The sequence below is a fragment of the Babylonia areolata genome, chromosome 21 (assembly GCF_041734735.1).
Source record: "Babylonia areolata isolate BAREFJ2019XMU chromosome 21, ASM4173473v1, whole genome shotgun sequence".
Lineage (NCBI taxonomy): Eukaryota > Metazoa > Mollusca > Gastropoda > Neogastropoda > Buccinidae > Babylonia > Babylonia areolata.
Window position 1 is genome coordinate 15915151 of NC_134896.1, and position 25993 is coordinate 15941143.

General features: G+C 43.1%; 1 protein-coding gene across 1 annotated transcript in view; it reads left to right on the forward strand.

Moving 5' to 3' along the window:
* Positions 1 to 13508: 13508 nt before the first annotated feature.
* The window catches only part of LOC143295811 (elastase-like), a 20221-nt gene continuing 7736 nt past the window's right edge, over positions 13509 to 25993 (forward strand). Inside the window, exons 1-6 of the mRNA XM_076607444.1 lie at positions 13509 to 13647; positions 15144 to 15307; positions 17839 to 17988; positions 21457 to 21618; positions 22101 to 22247; positions 24602 to 24827. Coding sequence (XP_076463559.1) covers positions 13617 to 13647; positions 15144 to 15307; positions 17839 to 17988; positions 21457 to 21618; positions 22101 to 22247; positions 24602 to 24827 — 880 coding nt within the window. The 5' untranslated portion in view covers positions 13509 to 13616. The remainder of the gene's footprint in view (positions 13648 to 15143; positions 15308 to 17838; positions 17989 to 21456; positions 21619 to 22100; positions 22248 to 24601; positions 24828 to 25993) is intronic.

A 25993-nucleotide genomic window follows, 5' to 3' on the forward strand; every position in this document is an offset into this window, starting at 1 on the left:
ACTGCAGTATCATTTTGAAATTGAAGAAATGCATGTATCTATGCAAGAAGAAACTTTAATTAACGTGACATGGAAAACTCTGGTCAGATTATTTTGGATAATTATTCATAAACTCTTTTGTGTCAAGTTATTTTTTAAATGTTTTTTTTTAAGCATTGGATTTGCCTTCAGGAGTTTGTGTTTATTGTATTTGTTGGGTGTTTGATATACTTTATTTTGTTTATTTATGATATTTATGTTATTTGTATGTTGGAGTATAATTCTATATATATGAGAATGCAAAATGAATCAATCTGTGGTGCCTAAGCTAGTCACATTGTCTGTGTCAATTGTGGTGTGATTGCTTTGTGTTATTTATTTATTTTATTTTGTTTTTGTTTTATTTTGATAAACGCAGTATACAAGAAAAGGTTGCAGAATCATTCCACGTATTGAACAATAAAGCTTACCAAGCCATCCCGCTGCTTGTGTTTTCTGAACTGTTTGCTTTTGACAGTTTGTGTGTATGTGTGTGTGTTGTTTTTTGTGTGAAACACTAGGTGATGTGTGTGTGTGTGTGTGTGTGTGTGTGTGTGTGTGTGTGTTTTCCGCTTATTATGTGGTCTCGTTGGGTTACGCTGCTGGTCAGGCATCTGCTTGGCAGATGTGGTGTAGCGTATAATTATAGATTTGTCCGAACGTAGTGACGCCTCCTTCAGCTACTGAAACTGAAACTGTGGATGACACAGTCGAAAAGATAGTAATAAAAACTGTATGAACATATGAACAACAGAGTCACACACACAAATAACACAGATAACACAAATAGCAACAAGGCAACGAAGTATGAAGTAATGGAGAGCGATGATATGGATGGGGTGAAAGAAAGAAGAAGGCAAACTTGTTGCAAAAAAAGGAACTTTTGAGCAAATAGAATAAACGTAAAATCACTCCATTTGGTGGTGGTGGGGGGTGGGGTGGGGGGTGGGGGTGGGGGTGCAATTAAAACCGTAGCCCTCTCACGGATCACTCATCTTTTTCTCAATTTGCCTGACCCACCAGATTTTTTCATAGGGGAATTGAGAACGCTTTTTTGCATTTCTTTTTAATTAATAATAATGATACTACTACTACTACTACTACTACTACTACTACTACTCATCTACTACTAGTACTATTACTAATACATATAATAATAATAATAATAATAATAATAATAATGATAATTGTGACAACTTACATCCAGTCACGACCAAGAAGAAGAAGACTACAGTACTCACATGGCGTTCGTTCGTTTATTTATTCATAGTCTGTACATCTTTTTCTTTATGTACACACACACACACACACACACACATACTGTGTGTGTGTGTATGTATGTATGTATTTGTTGATATATCAGTGTCTGTGTGTGTGAAAATGTGCAAGAGCACGTGACCAACTGACAAGGGAAGTCACAAAGAAAAGAACGTCACCACTGCAAAATGCAGTGATTGCTTCCCTTCAGTCACAGATTACAGTGTATTTCTGTCTGTCCAACCACGTTTTGATGGACACAGAGTGAAGGGAGAAGAGACGGAGAAAAAGGATGGCAGAGAGGGTGAGGTAGGAAGACAAGAAATAGTCAATTTAAACACAGTGATCATACTTAACTCACTCAATACGGCCAGTCCTCTCTTCTCCTCTACACAGACCCTTCGGATGTCTAGTGGGTGTCTGAATGACCCAACCTTTAGCTTCCGTCATCAGAATTGTGGTATTCTTTGTCAACATTCACCTCTTCAGTATAAGAGTCTTCCGCTTGCAATATTTTGATAATGGTAATTGGGATGAAATGCTGTTAACGTCGTCTCTTTCGCCGTTCGTATGGAGAGAGTTAAAGTGACAAGATGTAATGAATTTACACTCTTTGTCATTGTGTGTCAGAAAATGAAAACTGCAAACTGTAAAAGTTCGATCATAGACCCACATATTTTCTGAGTATGTTTCTGTGTATTTGTTAGATTTTTTCTTTCCGACATTTTCTTTCTTTCAATTTAATAGGAGGGTTGAAATGTGGGGGGAAAAATCACACTGTGCTTATTTCACAATTTTTTTTTCTAGTGATTCCTCTCTCTCTATCACACACACACACACACACCATTGAAATGGTTCCACTTTGTTTTTCATTTTAAGAGTGATTAAGGCCATCCATGCTGTAATAAGAGTACATAGCTAATGGTATATGTGAACAACAACAACAACAAAAAATTGAAAAAAAAGTAATGGCAGACTGCCACATGCAGTACCACTGAGGAGCAGTATAAATACTGAAGCTTCCCCCAACTTCCAGTTACATACCTAGGAAGCTAGCACACCCAAATTCCACGCGGCAAATTTCGAGTGGAACTCAACCGTGTGACAAGACAGCGGGAGTTCACGGGAACGTGACATGGGACAACTAATCTGGACAAGTCTGCCGATGACTCAGAGGTACAGCGACCGTGTTCAGACGATATGTCGACCATTTGGACTGCTCCGTTAGCAATGCATTTGAATCACTTAAATATAAACGGAACATTCCGATAAATTGATGAAATACTTTTCAGCAAGAAACTAAAACGAAAAGAAGTTATTTTAAAATGTCACTGTGAGCTATAAAGTATATTTTAGCAAATATTAATTAAAATTTATAACCAATATTTCTTCATAATTGTGAAACTGTGATGCAGGACACTTTTGATGGAATTTCGAGATTTTTTTTGTTTCAATTCCTCGGGGAAGAAAGAGTAAACGAGTTTTCTCCATTGGGAGACAAAACCATGTTTTGCGTGATATTTAAGGGAGATAACCGATATGGAGACCCAAGCATGTGTCTTGAACAAGAGTTTGGCAGCTTGAAATGGACACAGGATAAACACAAAATATGAAAATGAAATCGAAATCAGGTGTCTGTCTTGCTCAATGTGTGTGTGTGTGTGTGTGTTTGCGTGTGTGCTTGTGTGCATGTGTCCGTGTGTCCATGTGTGCGCGCATGTGTGCGTGTGTCCGTGTGTGTGTGTGTGTGTGACTCTGTTGTTCATATGTTCATACAGTTTTTATCACTATCTTTATGACTGTGTCGTCCATGTAAAAAGCGGACCCCCCCTGCCCCCCCCCCCCCCTCCCCTTATGTTATTGATATTATTTTTATCATAATGATTATTATGATTTTTTTTATATCAATATGATGACTATGATTATTTTTGTTATGACTATTGTTATCATTATAGTTTTTATTTTTGTCCTTGTCATCATAATCGTCACTAGTCTGTATTGAACTTGTATTTCCCACACAGTACTCCTGGTCTATCAGTATCATGCTCAGGTTTTGGTGTAAGAAATGGTTGAATCAGACTGTGGAAAGAACATACATGCATATATACATGGCCATTGATTACTCTAATGTCTCGTCTCTCTTCTCCCTTCATGATCTTTGTCTCTCTCTCTCTCTCTCTCTGTCTTTCTCTTTTGCTCCCTCTCTCTTTCTCTCTCTCTCTCTTTCTACGTTTGTAACCTTTTCGCACTCCCCTTCATTGGAGACCTTGGCATGTGATGAATAAATCGCCTGTATCTGTTAGCCGTACCTTTGTGACCTCTTTTGTCTCATTTGTCTTTTTCTTTCCAGTCATCTCTCTCCCTCCCCTTTTTGTATGATTTACTTTTGTCTTGCCATTCTTTTCTCTCATATCTCTATCCCCATCCCCACCCCCTGCCCCCCACCCACCCTCCACACCCCCTGCCTTGACAACCCTTTTTATATTTGTCTTCTTTTTTCTGTTTCACCCCCTCCACAAACCCTTCCCGTCACCTTCCTCTTGTACTTTATGGTTCCCTTTGTTGGTGTTTCATGCGTGGTGGTCGGTCATTCTGTATGGACTGTGTAAGAGAAAACAAGAAAAAGAAATCAATACAAGTGTTGGAAGCACGGCTGGCTCCGGCTGGAAATACTGAAGAAATAAATGATGATGGCAATGATATCACATCGTAATCATAATTAATAAATAAAAATAATAATAATGATACTACTACTACTACTGCTACTACTACTACTACTACTACTACCTATAATAATAATGATGATGATGATGATAATTGTGACAACTTACATCCAGTCACGACCAAGAAGAAGAAGACTACAGTACTCACATGGCGTTCGTTCGTTTATTTATTCATAGTCTGTACATCTTTTTCTTTATGTACACACACACACACACACACACACACACACACACACACACATACTGTGTGTGTGTGTGTGTGTGTGTGTGTGTGTGTGTGTGTGTGTGTGTGTGTGTGTGTGTATTTGTTGATATATCAGTGTCTGTGTCTGTGAAAATGTGCAAGAACACGTGACCAACTGTCAAGGGAAGTCAGAAAGAAAAGAACGTCACCACTGCAAAATGCAGTGATTGCTTCCCTTCAGCCACAGATTACAGTGTATTTCTGTCTGTCCAACCACGTTTTGAGGGACACAGAGTGAAGGGAGAAGAGACGGAGAAAAAGGATGGCAGAGAGGGTGAGGTAGGAAGACAAGAAATAGTCAATTTAAACACAGTGATCATACTTAACTCACTCAATACGGCCAGTCCTCTCTTCTCCTCTACACAGACCTTTTGGATGTCTAGTGGGTGTCTGAATGACCCAACCTTTAGCCTCCGTCATCAGAATTGTGGTATTCTTTGCCAACATTCACCTCTTCAGTATAAGAGTCTTCCGCTTGCAATATTTTGATAATGGTAATTGGGATGAAATGCTGTTAACGTCGTCTCTTTCGCCGTTCGTATGGAGAGAGTTAAAGTGACAAGATGTAATGAATTTACACTCTTTGTCATTGTGTGTCAGAAAATGAAAGAAAACTGCAAACTGTAAAAGTTCGATCATAGACCCACATATTTTCTGAGTATGTTTCTGTGTATTTGTTTGATTTTTTTTCTTTCCGACATTTTCTTTCTTTCAATTTAATAGGAGGGTTGAAATGTGGGTGAAAAAATCACACTGTGCTTATTTCACAATTTTTCTTCTTCTGGTGATTCCTCTCTCTCTATCACACACACACCATTGAAATGGTTCCACTTTGTTTTTCATTTTAAGAGTGATTAAGGCCGTCCATGCTGTAATATGAGTACATAGCTAATGAGTATTTGTGAACAAGAACCAAAAAAAATTGTAAAAAAATAATGGCAGACTGCCACGTGCAGTACCACTGAGGAGCAGTATAAATACTGAAGCTTCCCCCAACTTCCAAGTTACTGTTACATACCTAGGAAGCTAGCACACCCAAATTCCACGCGGCAAATTTCGAGTGGAACTCAACCGTGTGACAAGACAGCGGGAGTTCACGGGAACGTGACATGGGACAACTAATCTGGACAAGTCTGCCGATGACTCAAAGGTACAGCGACCGTGTTCAGACGATATGTCGACCATTTGGACTGCTCCGTTATCAACATATTTGAATGACTTAAATATAAACGGAACACTCCGATAAATTGATGAAATACTTTTCAGCAAGAAACTAAAACGAAAAGAAGTTATTTTAAAATGTCACTGTGAGCTATAAAGTATGTTTTAGCAAATATTGAATTAAAATTTATGGCCAATATTTCTTCATAATTGTGAAACTGTGATACAGGACACTTTTGATGGAATTTCGACATTTTTTTCATTTCAATTTCCTCAGGGAAGAAAGAGTAAACGAGTTGTCTCCATTGGGAGACAAAATCATGTTTTGCGTGATCTTTAAGGGAGATAACCGATATGGAGACCCAAGCATGTGTCTTGAACAAGAGTTTGGCAGCTTGAAATGGACACAGGATGAACACAAAATATGAAAATGAAATCGAAATTAGGTGTCTGTCTTGCTCAATGTGTGTGTGTGTGTGTGTGTCTTTGCGTGTGTGCTTGTGTGCGTGTGTCCATGTGTGCGCACGTGTGTGCGTGTGTCCGTGTGTGTGTGTGTGTGTGTGTGTGTGTGTGTGTGTGACTCTGTTGTTCATATGTTCATACAGTTTTTATCACTATCTTTATGACTGTGTCGTCCATGTAAAAAGCGGAAAACACCCACACCCACACCCACACACACCGTTTTTACAAGAGAAACACGCGCACCAATTCAGTTGCTTTCTAAGAACAGAGAATTCCCTTCTTCGAGTAAAAAGTACTCAGTTGACTATGTAAGGCGGCGACCCTTGCAGATTATTGTCACGTGCTAACTTAGCATATGGTGAACTTCCATCAGTCTTAACTGGTTTCAGTGTGATTCACGAGCTCGTCCCTTCACCTACTCACCCCCATCCCCTTCTCCTCCCTTCACCGCCCTCCCCCCACCCCCTTCACAAACCTGCCTCCCTGCTGCTGTTACTATATAATTAATCAGGTCAATTAATCAATTTAATAGCTCGCCCTTAACCGTCAACCTACACTTAGAGGTAGAGGGGGTAGGGGCGGGTGGTGGTGGCGGAGATGTAAGAATTATTATTATGCTGACAGAAGGGTGGAGAGAGAGGTGGGTGGGGTGGGTGGGCGATAGGTGACGGATAGACGTTATTGATGGGGTGGGGGTGGAGGGGTGGGAGAGGCTGGGGAGATAAGGGAGGAAGGTATGTGTTGTTTAGTTCAAACACACACACACACACACACACACACACACACACACACACACACACACACACACACACACACACACACACACACACACACACACACACACACAAACACACACAGAGGCAGAGCAATCAGCCTTCACAGTTGGCAGCTATATCTCCACACGATGTGCGTAGGTGTTGGTCGATTGACTCTGCACTTTTCATCGTACATGTTTTGGTGGTGGTTCACTTCTCACTACAGTACGTTTTGCACGTGCACACTCGATAACAACCCCTCCACCCTCCGCCGCACGCGCGCGCGCGCACACACACACACACACACGCATGCATGCACGTACACACATACACACACACACGAAAGAGAGAGCTGATTACCAATGCTGTGCAGACCTAACCACTCATTAGTGACTGACCCTTCAATTTGTCCCTCTGCTGGACGTTCCATTAGCGTGACAGCTCGGCGAGGATTAATATGATGAATATGCACCGGTGCGACTGTGTATAAATATCACCACACCATCGTCCTCTCCATTACCACCACCATCACCAGTGCGACGATTTTCACTTAACAACGTCCAGTGCACGAGTTCTATATAACAGTCAGGATTCGTTCGATTTCGTTGATTTCCTTGTGTGTATGTGTGTGTGTGTGTGTGTGTGTGTGTGTGTTATGATTACAGTATATAATTATTCTTTATCTTCTTCTTCTTCTTCTTCTGCGTTCACTCGTATGCACACGAGTGGGCTTTTTACGTGAATGACCGTTTTTACCCCGCCATGTAGGCAGCCATACTCCGTTTTCGGGGGTGTGCATGCTGGGTATGTTCTTGTTTCCATAACCCACCGAACGCTGACATGGATTACAGGATCTTTAACGTGCGTATTTGATCTTCTGCTTGCATATACACACGAAGGGGGTTCAGGCACTAGCAGGTCTGCACATATGTTGACCTGGGAGATCGTAAAAATCTCCACCCTTTACCCACCAGGCGCCGTCACCGTGATTCGAACCCGGGACCCTCAGATTGACAGTCCAACGCTTTAGCAATTCGGCTATTGCGCCCGTCAATTATTCTTTATATATCTATATACAAGTCGCTAAGGGAGTATAATAGAACCTGAAAGCACTGTGGTCAGCGCAACATAATGCAGAACACACTACACTACAGAACATATGACAACAGAACACAAAATTTTCAGGTGAGTGGCTGGGACAGGGGAGAGAATTCCTAACTCACCCCCAAAATCAGAAAGACAGTAACACAGAAATGTATTTGGATGAAATATGTCTTCTTTTTAATGTATTTATCTTGAATGTGTAATTAAATCAACATAATTATGAGAGTGTTGGGAGTCCGCAGGTCCTGGGCGAAAATTGTTTTGGACCCGGCTAGATGTTGAAAAAGTGGAAAAGCATACCAGCCACAAAGCTTGGTCTTTAATCTCCCATTTTAGACAACATCTTTTGTAAAAATTTGTATATAGGCCAATATTCACACCTTTTGAAATTGGGACTACGGTGTTTGCTTTTTTGAGTCCCCCAACACCCCCCCCCCCCCATCCCCAACCCCCCGCATGCTGTTGACTTAATTTACCGTCGAATTACCGATAACAATAGTTGAGTTTAATAACGACATATTGGCTGATGTCCTTACGTTGTTCAGGGTTGGTGTCTTCCTTAAGCGATGGTTGCGTTGTTCAAGGGTGAGAGTCCTGGAAGTCTGTGTTTCAATAATAATAATAAGAAGAAGAAGAAGAATGATGTACATTTATATAGCGCCCTTTCTCACTAAGAGCTCAGGGCGCTTTATATGAAAGAAAAATATTACAAGTAACATAAAACATTCATGACCACCCTTTCTCAAAAAACCCTCCCCCCACTCACACTCTCCCTTTCCCACTCTGCATATATCCAAAGTGAGCTGACATGGTTGGCGTTGGAGAAAAGGAAGCTGAGAGTACTTATAGATAGGTTTTAAAAAGATGAGTCTTTAGTGATGAACGAAAAGCAGAAATAGAATCAGATGCACGGATATGATGAGGAAGGTTGTTCCAGATGTGATGAGCAGCAAAGAAGAAAAACGTTCACCATAGGTTCTTGTATTGATATGAGGAAGCTTCGAAAGGTAACAGAGGAAGAGAGGAGAATTCTTGTGGGAGTGTAAACACTGATAAGGTCAGAAAGATAAGTAGGTCCTGCGGAGTGGAAAGCAGAATAGCAGAGACACGCAACTTTGTTTTAACTCTCTCCATACGAACGGCGAAAGAGACGACGTTAACAGCGTTTCAGCCCAATTACCATCATCAAAATATTGCAAGCGGAAGGCTCTTATACTGAAGAGGTGCATGTTGACAAAGAATACCACAATTCTGACGATGGAAGCTAAAGGTTGGGTCATTCAGACATCCACTGGACATCCAAGGGGTCTGTGTAGAGGAGAAGAGAGGACTGGCCGTACTGAGTGAGTTAAACAAAATTTATTCCACAGAAACATCATCAAGGCAGCTGTATTACATAAAAGTCAGAGCACAACAAGCAAAGCTTGTCTGGATGTCTGTCCAGGTTGGGAGGTCCGTCTGGCGGTTCAAGGTGGAGCCTGAGTGTGGGGGTGAAGTCGTGGCTGTTCTTCTGGCGTTCCGAGGAGGAAGTCCTACCTGGCTGTTCGTGCGGATGTAATGTCCCACCTGGCGAAGTGCGGAAGGAGGAGGAGGAGGAATTTTGTTTGATGTCTCGTCACACATATCGGTGATTGAAGACATTTGTTTAAGTATTTATGAATACATTTGAGTATTATCGGTTAGAAGGGGTGGGAGATGTGAATGAATGGAGGGTTGGGGGAAACTGGGCAAATGAGGGTGAAATAAATGAGGGTGAAATCTGAAAAAAAATTCTTAATACAATTACAGGAAATTATTTAAAGGACTTTGTAAAAGAGAAGTCGTTAAACTGACAAGCGAAACAACTGATAATGAATACGAAAATTCAAAAACATCAACGTTCTCAGTCACTTGTGAAGACACACTTTCGTGTACATAAGGCTTCATCAAGCTACAGTCAAAAATTATATGCTTAATTGTCAGGTTACTAAAGCATATGCACTTGACATTAGAACAATACTTGGTCCGTAATGAATTTGATAATAGTCTGAGAGCTAAACTCAAAATTAGTCTGCGAATCAAACCAAAGTCTGAGAGAGTCAACTGACGAGGTTTTAGACTTGAATTCAAGTACCTATAAAAGTAGTCTCTTTCTAGTATATTGCTTACTTCCTTGTATGACAATGGGCAATATACTTTTATACTATCTATATGATTCTTTGCTCCCCTTTTTGCTGCCCTGTCTGCTTGGTCGTTATAATGGAATCCAGTGCGGAAGTTTTACGGTCTTTCATACTTTCCAGCCTGTATCTGTCGACCAGTGTCATTGACTGACAGGGGTGGTAGTACACAGTCGGTTGCTCTGCTTGCAACGATTGCTGTCCAGGCTGTTGGCGTGGTATTGAGACGATTCGCTGTTCACACATCGCTACGGAACGCAACACGGCAACGCAACACGCCAGAGCACTGACAACACATTGTAACACAACGCTACACAATGCAATACAACACAACACTACAGTGGATTCAGTTTTACAACACAACACAACACAAAAGTTTCATGGGGGGGAAGGGGAGGAATTCATAGGGCTTGACTACAGTCATTCAAAATTGTGTTATGCTTTATGAGTGACCCAGTTTCCCAAACAACCATACTAACAACAACAGAAAAACAAAACAACACACACACACACACACACACACACACACGCACACACACACACACAACAAATAACAAACGCCCACGCCTCAAACACACACACACGCACGCACGCATACACACACACACACACACACACACACACACACACACACACACACAGAGTCAACTCTACCAAAAGCTAATTGGAGTACACCCATACATCAACAACAACAACAACAAAAAATCATTAAAAACAGAAACTACAACCACCCAAACAAAAAACAAACAAAAAAACCACAAAAAAACCCCAGAAGCCTCATTAAGCCTGCACAGAGATCAACAAGGCTCAGAGGCTAATGGTGACTAATGACAGAAGTTACACTCTGGGAAAGTCGCCGGAGGACAAATCACAAGGGGTCGCAGCGCAGTGGCAGTCACAAGTGGCATAAGATTGATGGACAGATGAGGTGGAAATGGATATGACAGCTCGTTAGGTAATAACACTCACGTCCCGACAACGCCCGAAAACACGCTGATTCACACTTTTTTTTCCTCTTACTTCGATTACTTTTTTCTTCTTTTTTTCTTAAAAAAACAACAACAACTAACCATGACAAGGTACATAAAGAAGATGGACTGACGACATTGCAGAAGGGACGGAAAAAAACATTTGCAGAGACACAGACTTTGACACGCAACCGACAGACTTGGAGGAATCTGAACAGTTCTGTGCGGTGCCCCAGTGACGTCACGGTAGTAGTAGTAGAAGAAGAAGAAGAAGAAGAAGATGATGATGATGATGATGAAGACGAGACTGGAAACAAAAGTGCTATATAAGTTTTACTGTTTATACTGTGAGTCCTCAGCATCATCCCACATGGAGGAGCTGGGAGTTACAGAAAATACCATCTGTCAGAAATGGTGAGTGTAAAAACAGACTGAATGGAACTTTTCTGCTACATTTTTGTACCAGCACTAACACCCAGTCTCTCTCTCTGTCTGTCTGTCTCTGTCTCTCCCACTCACTCTCTCTCTCTGTGTGTGTGTGTGTGTGTGTGTGTGTGTGTCTCTCACTCTGTCTCTCTCACTCACTCTCTCTCTCTCTCTGCTTGTGTCTGTCTTTGTCTGTCTCCTGTCTGCTTGCCTGTCTGTCTTCTCTTTTCTTGCTGTTAAACCAATGTGATTGTGGAAAATGAAACCATCCATACCACACGGCTCTCTCTAACTTGATTTCACGCATGTCTGTAGAACAAAGGCTGGAACGATTTCTCATGAACATCAATAATAAAGTTTCAATGATCACCTTTGTTTATGACATGAATCATATTTTTATGAAAGAGAAAAAGGAAAAAAAAAGCGATGTATGACTGAACTGAAAGAGCTCCTACGATTCTTTTCTTCTTCTTTTTTTTTTAAATTTTTTTTTAATGAAATCGATAGCAGCTAGCTTGCTTCAACCCAAATTCGTAGCTCGCCCCTCCCCCCGCCATCCACACTCCCCGCACCCCGCCGCACCCCCCCCCCCCCCACCCCACTTTTTTTTTTCTTCTTCTTCTTTTCGTTATACGTGAGTGCTTTACTTATCTATGTCGAATCGGACTACGAATCATTTGCCGGCAATAGTCAATTTTATAATTACTATTGCATTCATGTCCTAACATTTATTTCACAAGAAACCGTGAACAATAACAAGTTTAACAGAAAATAATCAAAACGCAATTTTACATATTAAAAAGAAAGAAAGAAAAAAAGAAAAGAAATATAAATGTATAACAGTTACAATTTTGGTGTGTGTGTGGGTGGGGTGGGGGTGGGGGGGTTGGGGGTGGCTGGGTTTTATTTCTAAGGTACAAATTGAAGCAGTACCGGTGACTCAGGAAACTTGGTAATTCAACTGGCGTGGTGATCATGCTAACAGCTTATGCAAAGGAACATTTTCACGGTTTTCAAAAAAACAACAACAACAGATAACTAAACAAAATCATAAACAAATAAATCAGTTGCCCAATCATTCCATTAACCAATCAATCTGAACAAACATGCCCGAAAACATTTCTTTCGTGTACTCACATTCAATCAAATATAGATTGTGTTATGGGATTCTGCAAGTACTGATACATTAAAATCTCTTTGAAGATGTCATAAACGCGCTTTAGAATTAATAACACAATCAAAACCAGCCAAGCTCCAAATGATCAGCATTGACTTTGACTATGATATTCTGCCACTGAAGCAAAGCCCCGAGTGCGATTTAGCTGTTGCTTTGTTCGTTTGTGTTTTGTTGACCTTTCAGTTTCAGTTTCAGTTTCTCAAGGAGGCGTCACTGCGTCGGACAAATCCATATACGCTACACCACATCTACTAGGCAGATGCCTGACAGCAGCATAACCAAACGCGCTTGTCAGGCCTTGAGTGCATGCTTATATATTCGTGTACCTATCAGAGTGGATTTCTTTTTACATAATTTTGCCAGAGGACAACACTCTCGTTGCCATGGGTTCTTTTTCAGTGCGCCAAGTGCGTGCTGCATACGGGACCTCGGTTTATTGTCTCTGAAAGACTATACGCTCAGTCTGATTTTCCAGTCCAATTTGAGAGAAAGGGCGAGAGCGGGATTCAAACCCACACCCTCACAGACTCTTTGTATTGGCAGCTGAGCGTCTTAACCATTCTGCCACCCTCCTCCCTTGTTGACCACTATCATTATAATTGGTAAGCACCACGTGTTAATTGCCAACGATATGCCAGCACACATTCATATATTACACGTATATTGCACTCTTGCATACATTTACAAAGTAAGTGTCCTATCTGCCTCTGGTCGCCGGTAAACATATCAAAAAAGCTTTCATGGTCCCGATTTTTTGCTGCCGGAGGATAATTATAATCATTGTTCCTTTGACATTTCCAAAGAGCAAATCTAATTTGTTATTTATTTCTCGGGCCGATTACGCCTCTGGTTGATTGACCCTGTGTGTCATTATAGGTGTTTTATATATATATCATTATTAATGGGGTGAAAAGGTGTCGTGAATGTGCCATTGCGTAGACGAGTCCCTCCCTCTTCCAACCCCCCGCCCCTTTCACAACTCCCCCACCCCACCCCAAAGCTGGCTGGAGGAGGAAACGAAAACCATTGGCTGAGGCAAGTTCATGAGGGGAGGGGAGGTTCTAGTTCTGGACTCAGATGAATAAGAACCAGTGGGAGGTTGGATCAGGTTGTGGTGCCAGTGTGTTTGCAGCTCTTTCAGGACACTGTTGCTCAAGTGACGATGAGGTTGCTCGTTTGTTTTATCACTGTGGGTGAGTAATGAATAGCAGTGAGAGCAATTGTCGTGTTTTTTGTTTTTGTTGTTTTTATTCTTTACTATTTTTAAATGTCCCTGGAGAATATCATGTTATCATTGAAGGCAATGATGGAAATGTTTGAAGGTTAATACTGAACATGAAAGAGGATAACTAAAATAATAGTAATACTGACTTGTATAGACAGACAGACAGACAGATAGTTAGATAGATAGACAGGCAGAAATGAAGAAAGTCTATAAAGGAACTGCAACAACAAAAAAGTAAACAAAATAGACATATACACACACAAATACAAAAGAAGCGAAAAATAAAGACAGTGAACAGCATCAGCATTCATTTCGAGAAACAGACATGCAAAGATCTTCATTTATAGGTCATGCACGGTCTATTACTACACACAAGATGAAATATTTCTGTTGAATATCTCTATCTATTTACAAAGCGCACGTTTGAAACGAAGTGTTTGAAAATTTAAAACATGAAAGAAAGCTTTTCCGAAACAAGTGCTTAACAAGTGCTCAGATTAGTCGTCTACTTCAGGGTCTGTATCGGGAATGACCCTCAGACTGAATCTGTATTGATCTTGATAAAGACAAGCCATTTTGAACTTTATTAATAAATGAGTTTTGAAATTAAAATTTTGTGAACTACTGGCTGTGTTCGGTGATGTGAATTCACACACTGATATTTAACCACGATACCGGATCTTTTTCTTTGTAACTTGTTTTGTTGTGGGTTTGTTTTTGTTTTTTGTTTTTTTGTACTTTTTTTGTTTGTTGTTAATCCCCTCTTCTGGATGAATACTGCTCGTCTTTGAACGTAAGAGAACTTTCTCCTTTCTAAACCCAATGAGAATTTATTCATTTATCTATTCATTCATTTACGTGTTTACTGATCTGTGAGAATGTAAATGAGAACGCTCTAGAATTCTATCTATAGCAGTCGGAGGCTACCGTGGTTTAACGACTCATCATCTTGTGTTTTGTACAGGATTGACTACAAGCAAAATAGACTCTGCACAGTAGAGAGAAAGAGAGAGAAACAGAAACAGAACATCCCACTCTCAAGTTTCATTCCTGTCTGCCCTTTGTTCTGTCCAGTGTATGTACAATAGTTAGTCGTGTCCGACTATGACCATCACCAGAGGGAGCAATTGCTGTCCCGACTACCTGGGCTAGAATTTGAATATGCAAAATATATAATGCTGTCCCGACTAACTGGAAAAAAAACTTGAATATAACGGAGAGTGTCTTGCCTAAGTTACATCCCTACTCTCTTGGCCAGAACAGTCGGCGCTGGGATGGTCCCCAAAGGCCAGCTAGCAGCGCCCCAAAGGCTGAAGTACTTAGAGTCAGTTCAATCGAGTCAGAGTCCTTCACTAAAGACGAAGCTGTAAATGGGGAATTCCCGTTGCAGTGGAGAAACCTTTCATCATACAGCTCTCACTTAGCTGTTGGCCTAACTGTACGCTTATATCCCATCCTGTACAGCCTTGCTGCCGGGGTGGGCGGAGGGAGCGAAGCGGGTGGATGCCAAGACGCAGCTGGAGAAGATCGTGGCCACCCTGGGTGGTACCTCCCACCGTGCGAGACGGGAGGCACGGAGACTGTCTGTCCGGAACCTCATGGAGGCTGGCCCCGAGACCGACTTTCAGGTACAGAACAGAACAGAATAGAGTAGAATAGAACAAAGCAGGCTAGAATTGAATAGAACAGTCGATTTTACTGGAAATTCGAACAGAATGGTCAGCAAAATAGAATGAAATCGGATAGAATAGAGTAGAATTGGATACGATATAGAACAGAATAGAATACAATAGAACAGAACATAAAGGAATATAACTTAATATGGATTAGAGTGATTAATAGATTACAGAATACAAGAAAAAGAACAGAAGTGAATTGTACTGAATATGAAATAGAAAACAGAATATAGATCAGAACAGGATATAGAACAGAATATTCAATGTAGAACAGAACAGAGCACGGCAGAAACAGAATCATTGTCTCGAAGCCTTAAGGTCTATCAGTGAAACATGAGGTTTTATAAAAAAAATCAATGATCGTCACAAACACTGAGACAAAATCTGCACCACATGGTAGCCTATCTGGATTTAAACTACATGAACTGAATTCAACTGATTGATTGTGACCACTAGAGGACGCACAAGAGAGGACACACAAGAGAGGGAGGGAGAGAGAGAGAGAGGGGATGAGAGAAAGAGAGAGACAGAGACATAAAGAAACAGAAGTGAGTGACAGCGAGCGAGAGAGAGGGTGAGGAAGAGAAAGAGAGGTGGAGACAGAGCCACAGAGAGAGAGAGAGGGGGGGGGGAGACAGACAGACAGAGACGCAGAGAAGGGAAAAAAAAGTGAAGGAGAAAAATCTTTGATGCGGATATGGAAATACCAATGCCTGCAAATAAACAGAGAAAGAAAGAAATCTGATGGAGAAACGGGAATCATGGATATACAGAAAGACCGTCGCACGCAGTCATATTCAGGACAGAAGACTCAAAAACTTTATTCCAACCCTGTCCTTACAACAGCAGCAACAACAACACATAAAGAATGATAATGATAATTATGATAATGATAACATTAATAATAAGTCCGATACAGCGACAAAACAAGATGAAAAGTCATGTTCTTGCGGGATTGTGTGTGTGTGTGTGTGTGTGTGTTTGTTTTTTTATCACACACACACACACACACACACACACACATATATATATATATATATATATATATATATATATATATATATATATAGAGAGAGAGAGAGAGAGAGAGAGAGAGAGAGAGAGATTGTTTGATCTGTAATTGTAAAACCATTCGTCGACGTATAGTTTGTGACTATGTGATGTATACATTTTACAAGTAACGTTCCGTTTGACTTCATTTTAAATGATAAATATGAATGCTGGTATGTTTGAAAAAGGATATTAGCGCACTTTTATATGAGGCGACAGTGCATTTTCCCCTGTGAGATAATAAAGCACACTTGATTTAACTCTACATGGAGATGAAGATCAGAAATGACCAGTGGTAGTAGCAGTAGTAGTAGAGCCGAGTTTAACTCACTCAGTGCGGCCAGTCCTCTCTTCTCCTCTACACAGACCCCTCGGATGTCCAGTGGGTGTCTGAATGACCCAACCTTTAGTTTCCGTCGTCAGAATTGTGGTATTCTTTGTCAACATTCACCTCTTCAGTATAAGAGCCTTCCGCTTGCAATATTTTCATGATGGTAATTGGGGGGAAACGCTATTAACGTCGTCTCTTTCGCCATTCGTATGGAGAGAGTTAACGACCTTTTGGCTGACTCCCTTTAATTAACAAGTAGTAAAGAGCGGTAACTCTCTCCATTCACAAGGTACACAACTTCAAGTCAGTGCTGCTTGCGCTACCGATTCAGCTAGCACACAGGTATATATATAAAAAGGTATTTACCTATGTGCTAGCTGAATCGGTAGCGCAAGGAGCACTGACTTGAAGTTGTGTACCTTGTGAATGGAGAGAGTTACCGCTCTTTACTATTTGTTATCATTTCATCTCCTGGCCTCATTATTTGTTAATTTCCCTTTAATTAACTTCAAGTTGTTTCAGTGCTTGGGTCCGGGTCTCGCGAAGGTCGCGTTGTTCGTGGAAGGGAGGATGTGTTGGTGATTACAGGTGCGGCGTGTGCATTGATATTTGTATTTGTATTTCTTTTTATCACAACAGATTTCTCTGTGTGAAATTCGGGCTGCTTTCCCCAGGGAGAGCGCGTCGCTATACTACAGCGCCACCTATTTTTTTTGTATTTTTTCCTGCGTGCAGTTTTATTTGTTTTCTCTATCGAAGTGGATTTTTCTACAGAATTTCGCCAGGAACAACCCTTTTGTTGCCGTGGGTTCTCTTAGGTGCGCTAAGTGCATGCTGCACACGGGACCTCGGTTATCGTCTCATCCGAATGACTAGCGTCCAGACCACCACTCAAGGTCTAGTGAGAGGGCGGGGGGAGGGGGGGGGGTATCGGCGGGTGAGCCGTGATTCGAACCAGCGCGCTCAGATTCTCTCGCTTCCTATGCGGACGCGTTACCTCTAGGCCATCGCTCCACCGTTGTTTTATTCCAGGATTAATATTTTAGGCATGGCCCATTCTTCCAATCTGTCCTTGAAGGTATTTGTATATGTATGACCGCAGGTGGGCGAAATTAGCAACACAGTGCAGGGGACACGGCTGTGGAAGATGAAGGAGATCTACCGAGGAAAGGAGGTGTACGACACCCAGATGACCATCGAGACAGACCCCAGCGGGGCGGAAGTCATCGACGCCACAGGAGTTTTTGTTCAGGTGAATATATTTACAGCAGCGGAACCGACATTGATACTTCTTCGTTCGTGGGCTGGATCTCCCACGTTCACTCGTATGTACACGACTTGGCTTTTACGTGTATGACCGTTTTTACCCCGCCATGTAGGCAGCCATACTCCGTTTTGCGGGAGGGTGCATGCTGGCCGTGTTCTTGTTTCCTTAACCCACTAAACGCTAACATGGATTACAGGATCTTTAACGTGCGTATTTGATCTTCTGCCTGCGTATACACAAGAAGGGGGTTCAGGCACTAGCAGGTCTGCACATATGTTGATCTGGAAAATCGGAATAATCTCCACCATTTACTCACCACGCGCCGTTACCGAGATTCGAACCCGGTACCCTCAGATTGAAAGTCAAACGCTCTAACAACTCGGCTATTGCGTCCGTCAACATTGATACGAAAACGGTGTATCGGCATCACGTCCAGAATGATTAAAGATGGTTTTTGTTTTGATGCTATCTTGTAATGTTCTCATCTGCCAAACGAAATATATTGCTATTTTAGACTGAGCAGCCTTAAGTTACCAATTCAGGATCAGCGGCAGTTAAGGATTCCAAGATATGAAATGATCTGTTTATTATGCGAGAGAGGTAAGAATAGGTAAATGTTAAACAAAAGAACGAACGAACATAGAAAGTGTTTACTGAACCTATCTCGGTTTATAGCAATACTTGTTCTAGTGTTTTCACATTAATGTTTAAGTTCTAAGAAGTAAGTTCAGTTCAGTTCAGTTACTCAAGGAGGCGTCACAGCGTTCGAACAGATCCATATACGCTACACCACATCTGCTAAGCAGATGCCTGACCAGCAGCGTAACCCAACGCGCATAGTCAGGCCCTGAGGGGAAAAAAAAGAATAACTAAATTCGAATAAACAAGTAAATAAATCCAAAAATAAAAAATAAAAAAGTAAGCAAATAGATAAAGAAATAGAATGAAATGTCCACACACAAAAAAACAGACATCAGCCAAAGTCACAAACTGTCCTCCTGGCCAAGTTATGTGTGTTGGAATGAGTGGATGTGAGGGGGAGGGGGAGGGAGGGAGTTTGGGTAAAGAACCGAAATCAGCCCGCCCCCCTCATCCCCCTCCCCCCGCCCCAGCCCCACTCCGGTCCCCACTCCATTGCGGGTGTAGATTAACTTCTCTGTCAGTGTTAGGATACCCGTTCATTCACAGCGTATACCCTTCCCCCACCCCACCCTATTCTGCCCCAAGAAAACCAAGCCGAACAGATAAATAGCACACACACACACACACACACACACACACACACACACACACACAGAGTATTGTACTGGAAATGTTACCACCTTGTGACACACATGTCAGGTTCGTATGCACGTGCAAATCGCCCCCAAATAAATGATGGTCAGAAGGAGCTCAGTGCAGTACACAGTAATGCAGTAACGTTATAACAACGAAAGTTGTGTGCTGCGTGTACGAGTATCTTGAGTACCGCCATATGCTGCGAGTGTGGGTATCATGAGCGACTCTGTATGCTGCGTATATGGGTATCACTGACACCGCTATATATCTTCGAGGAACTGAATTGTCAGCACTCTCGTGATCTCTACCTACATTACCTTTATTCATCCGTCTGGAAATCAAAATCAAATTGTGCATCCACAGGCTCGTCACTCTCCCCACACATCATCTCAGCCCACAGCCAAGTTCAGCACGCGCGCGCACACACACACACACATACACACACGCACGCACGCACGCACGCACGCACGCACGCACACACACACACACACACACACACACACACACAGCATGACAAAAGTTGGACATGAGACATCCCAAAAAAGCAACACATAAAGCTAAATACACACAAGCAAGTAATAGAGCAGAGCGGGTACATTTCACACACACACACACACACACACACACACACACACACACACACACACACACACGCACGCACGCACGCACGCACGCACGCACACACGCACGCACACACACACACACACACACACACACACACACACCCCATCCCACACACACCCAACGACGCGCACTTTGTAGAATAACATGCATATTAAGAAACACAATTTCGGAATAAGAAATGCTTCTATAACATCATTATAAATTGTTAAATGGCAGGTTATTATCATACATATATTTTATTCAGAAGCAATATGCAGTAAGAGAGATGCATTCTAAAGTTAACACTTCTGCGGTATCAAAAAACAAAACAATAAGCTTTAAAAGAGATACGTTCTAAAGTAAACATTTGTGCGGTATAAAACACACACACACACACACACACACACACACACACACACACACACACACACACACACACACACACACACACACACACACACACACACACAGAGTAAAAGAGATGCGTTCTAAAGTTAACACTTGTGCGGTATTTGAAAAAACAAAACAACAGAAATTGATAATTCTTAAAAATTGCGCAGTAAAAGAGATACGTTCTTAAGTTAACACTTGTGCGGTATCAAAAACAACAACAACAAAACAATATGAAGTAAAAGAGACAGGTTCTAAAGTAAACATTTGTGCGGTATAAAACACACACACACACACACACACACACACACACACACACACACACACACACACACACACACACACACACACACACACGTACATAGACTGAAATACGTCGTGTATAAAAAATTAGAAAATGAATATATCAAATACTGGAAAGAGAAAAGAGAAAAAACATTAAAGCTAAAATTTTACAATACGATTGTAGCAGAGTACAAAACTGAAACCTACCTTTTAAATATATCAGATACAAAACACAGACAAGCTTTAACGAAACTCAGAATAAGCGCGCATGACCTAAAGATTGAGAAAGGTAGATATTTAAATATTCCACTAGAAGACAGATTGTGCAACAAGTGTAACATCCTGGAAGACGAAATCCGTCTTCTTGATCATTGTATTAAATATAAAACCTTAAGGCAACAATTTTTAAAGGATATTCAAAAATTCGAATAACACAGGACATATTCCCAGTCAGGTGATGCTAACAGATGATGAATATATACAAACAAGATTAGGAAAATTTGTGTATGAATGCTGCTGCAATTTACCGCATTAACTGATTGATAAATTGTGTGTTTTTCATTCGTTCATTCATTTACCATTGCAATTGTGTCTTATAAACCTTACGGTTTCATGACAATAAAATCTATTCTATTCTATTCTATTCACACAAAAGCAGTAAAAGAGATACGTTCTAAAGTTAATACTTGTGCGGTATAACAAACAAACAAACAAACCATAACAGAACTGAAAAAAAATCTTAAAAATTGTGCAGTAAAAGAGATACGCACTTTAGTTAATAATTGTGCGGTATCAAAAACAACAACAACAACAACAAACAACAACAACAACAACAACGAAACAATATGCAGTAAAAGAGACACGTTCCAAAGTGAACTACTGCGCCGTGCTGTGCAGGACATTGACAAGGACACGGACGGCAGCCCCATAATCTACGCCAGCGAGGCGGTGGACAATGTGCTGAAGGACTTTGGGGACCGCGAGGACCAGGCTCGGGATATCAAGGTGGACCTCAAGATCTTCGTTGACAAAGATGACCAGGCCTTCCCTGGCTATCAGGTGCTCTGAATGTGTGTGTGTGTGTGTTTGTGTGGGTGGGTGGGTAGGGGTGTGTGTTCGTGTGTGTGTGTGTGTGTGTGTGTGTGTGTGTGTGTGTGTGTGTTTGTGTGGGTGGGTGGGTAGGTGTGTGTGTGTGTGTGTGTGTGTGTGTGTGTGTGTGTGTGTGTGTGTGTGTGTGTGTGTGTGTGTGAGCACAAAAGAAAATCTTACACATAGCCCTGTCCTGATGTCAGCAGTACATTTGAAGTTCTTATGACGGATGTTGTCTTCACAGCTTGTGCGTTTTTATCACTTTTATGATTACTTTTCTATATCTCTATTTCATTGTATGTGTTCATTCGGCTGTTTCATGCATCGGGTTTGTAAAGCGATTAGAACTGTGGCTTCTGCGTGTATTACACCGCTTTACAAAACTCTCAGTCCATCATCATTAGTTATCATCATTAATGTAACTGAACGGCACGACGGCTGGTGGCTGGCAGGTGGAGTACAAGATAGAGGAGGAAGGCAACCCCCGCAGACCCACAGCCATTGTGGACGGGCGAGACGGGCGGGTGGTTCTCTCCTGGAACTCCATGACCACCTTCTGCTCGGACTCGCAGGGCACAGGGATTGGCGGCAACAACAAGGTCAGTATGTATAATGTGGTGGTGGTGGTGGTAGTGGTGGTGGTATGGTGGTGGTGGTTGTGTCGTGGTGGTGGTGGATGGTAGGGTGAGGGTGTCATGGCAGTGATGGTGGTGGTGTCGTGGTAGTGGTGGTGTGTCGTGGTGATGATGATGGTGGTCGTGGTGGTTGTGGTGGAGGTGGTGGTGATGGTTGTGGAACTGATGAGGGTGAGGGTGTCATGGCAGTGATGGTGGTGGTGGTGATGATGGTAGTGGTGTCGTGGTGATGGTCAGATGATGGTAGTGGTGTCGTGGTGGGGAGATGATGGTAGTGGTGTCGTGGTAGTGGAGATGATAGTGGTGTCGTGGTGGCGGAGATGATGGTAGTGGTGTCATGGTGGTGGTCAGATGATGGTAGTGGTGTCGTGGTGGTGGTCAGATGATGGTAGTGGTGTCGTGGTGGTGGTCAGATGATGGTAGTGGTGTAGTGGTGATGGTCAGATGATGGTAGTGGTGTCGTAGTGGTCAGATGATGGTAGTGGTGTCGTGGTGGGGAGATGATGGTAGTGGTGTCGTGGTGGGGAGATGATGGTAGTGGTGTCGTGGTGGTGGTCAGATGATGGTAGTGGTGTCATGGTGGGGAGATGATGGTAGTGGTGTCGTGGTGGGGAGATGATGGTAGTGGTGTCATGGTGGTGGTCAGATGATGGTAGTGGTGTCATGGTGGGGAGATGATGGTAGTAGTGTCGTGGTGGTGGAGATGATGGTAGTGGTGTCGTGGTGGTGGTCAGATGATGGTAGTGGTGTCGTGGTGGGGAGATGATGGTAGTGGTGTCGTGGTGGGGAGATGATGGTAGTGGTGTCGTGGTGGTCAGATGATGGTAGTGGTGTCGTGGTGGTGGTCAGATGATGGTAGTGGTGTCGTGGTGGTCAGATGATGGTAGTGGTGTCGTGGTGATGGTCAGATGATGGTAGTGGTGTCGTGGTGGGGAGATGATGGTAGTGGTGTCATGGTGGTGGTCAGATGATGGTAGTGGTGTCGTGGTGGTGGTCATGATGGTAGTGGTGTCGTGGTAGTGGAGATGATGGTGGTGGTGTCGTAGTGGTGGAGATGATGGTAGTAGTGTCGTGGTGGTGGAGATGATGGTAGTAGTGTCGTGGAGGTGGTCATGATGATAGTGGTGTCGTGGTAGTGGAGATGATAGTATCGTGGTGGTGTCATGGTGGTGGTGATGGTAATGGTCGTGGTGGTGGTGGTAGTAGTGATGATGCCATGGTGATGATGATGATGATGGTGGTGGTGGTGGTGGTAATGCCATGGTGGTGGTGGTGGTGGTGGTAGTGATGATGCCATGGTGGTGGTGGTGGTAGTGATTATGCCATGGTGGTGGTGATGATGATGTCATGGTGGTGGTGGTGGTGGTGGTGGTGGCCAAGCACCTGACTGAGGGAGTGAGGCTAGCGGGGTTGGCGGAACAACACATGGACGGGTTTGGACGTTTATAATCTCCCCCTCCCCTTCCACTCTACAACCAGAGGAGTGAAGCCCCTGTCCTCTCTGTTATATCACACTGTCGTGAATCTCATGTCCCGTCCTGCCATGCACTGCCCTGCCCTGCCCTGCCCTGTCCAGCCCTGTCCTGTCCTGTCCTGTCCTGCCCTGCCCTGTCCTGTCCTGCCCTGCCCTGCCCTGCCCTGTCCTGTTCTGCACTGCCCTGTCCTGTCCTGTCCTGTCCTGCCCTGCCCTGCCCTACCCTGTCCTGTCCTGTCCTGCCCTGCCCTGCTCTGCCCTGTCCTGCCCTGTCCTGTCCTGCCCTGCCCTGCCCTGCCCTGCCCTGTCCTGTCCTGTCCTGCACTGCCCTGTCCTGTCCTGTCCTGCCCTGCCCTGCTCTGCCCTGCCCTGTCCTGCCCTGCCCTGCCCTGCTCTGCCCTGTCCTATCCTGTACTGACCTCACATTGTCCTGAAACATCCTTTCCCATCACCTCACTCGTACTGTCACTGGTACCGTAACCTGGCTTGGTTAAGGGGGGGCGGGCGCTGCACTGCATACTGAACACATCACCAGCTTATTTCAATTTCTGACGGTCGTGGGATAGGGCCTGAATTCCGGCGAAACTCCTCCTTTTCCACTCAATGATGTTGTTGTCTGTCCACTTCTTTCGCTGTCTGTCTCTATTCATTTTCCACTCCATTGCAACACTATTCTCTGAAAGGATGGTCTTGAACAGCCCATCAGATCTTATCACGAGGCCATACCATACCCCCCCACCCCCTCCCTTTTTTTTCCACTGTGGACAGAAAGGTCCTCATAGCGAACAACGTGCTGTCACACAATCCATGATCAACCTAAACCCATTCCGTGTTCTTTGCTCAGACCGGGGATATTTTCTACAACGGCGAGGACAAACCCTGTCTGAACGTGACCAAGGTGGGCGATGTGTGCTATCTGGAGAACGAGAACCTAACGGTGATCGACATGGGCGGCAAGAAATGGTACAACATCACCGAGACCATGACATACGACTGCCACAACGCCAATGATGCCATCAACGGCGCCAACTCGCCAGCCCTGGACGCTTTCTTTATCGGTTCTTCCGCCTGTGAGTCTTTATGTTGTTCTTGTTTGTTTGTTTGTTTTTCCCCTCAACGTCTTTGTTTCCTCACAACGTCTTTGTTTCCTCACATCGTTCTTGCTTCCTCACATCGTCCTTGTTTCCTCACGTCGTCCTTATTTCCTCACGTCGTCCTTGTTTCCTCACATACTTCTTGTTTCATCACAACGTCCTTGTTTCCTCACATCCTCATTGTTTCCTCACAACGTCCTTGTTTCCTCACAACGTCCTTGTTTCCTCACATCGTCCTTGTTTCCTCACAACGTCCTTATTTCCTCACGTCGTCCTTGTTTCCTCACATCCTCCTTGTTTCCTCACAACGTCCTTGTTTCCTCACATCCTCATTGTTTCCTCACAACGTCCTTGTTTCCTCACAACGTCTTTGTTTCCTCACATCGTTCTTGTTTCCTCACATCGTTTTTGTGTCCTCACATCGTTCTTGTTTCCACTCAACGTCTTTGTTTCCTCACGTCGTCCTTATTTCCTCACGTCGTCCTTGTTTCCTCACATCGTCCTTGTTTCCTCACGTCGTCCTTATTTCCTCACGTCGTCCTTATTTCCTCACGTCGTCCTTATTTCCTCACGTCGTCCTTGTTTCCTCACATCCTCCTTGTTTCATCACAACGTCCTTGTTTCCTCACATCGTCCTTGTTTCCTCACGTCGTCCTTATTTCCTCACGTCGTCCTTATTTCCTCACGTCGTCCTTGTTTCCTCACATCGTCCTTGTTTCCCCTCAACGTCTTTGTTTCCTCACAACGTCCTTGTTTCCTCACAACGTCCTTATTTCCTCACAACGTCCTTGTTTCCTCACATCGTCCTTGTTTCCTCACATCGTCCTTGTTTCCTCACGTCGTCCTTGTTTCCTCACATCCTTCTTGTTTCATCACAACGTCCTTGTTTCCTCACATCGTCCTTGTTTCCCCTCAACGTCTTTGTTTCCTCACATCGTCCTTATTTCCTCACAACGTCCTTGTTTCCTCACATCGTCCTTGTTTCCTCACGTCGTCCTTGTTTCCTCACATCCTTCTTGTTTCATCACAACGTCTTTGTTTCCTCACATCCTCCTTATTTCCTCACATCCTCCTTGTTTCATCACAACGCCCTTGTTTCCTCACATCCAGGACGTCACTGATCGTTTAGTGACGTGCGTATT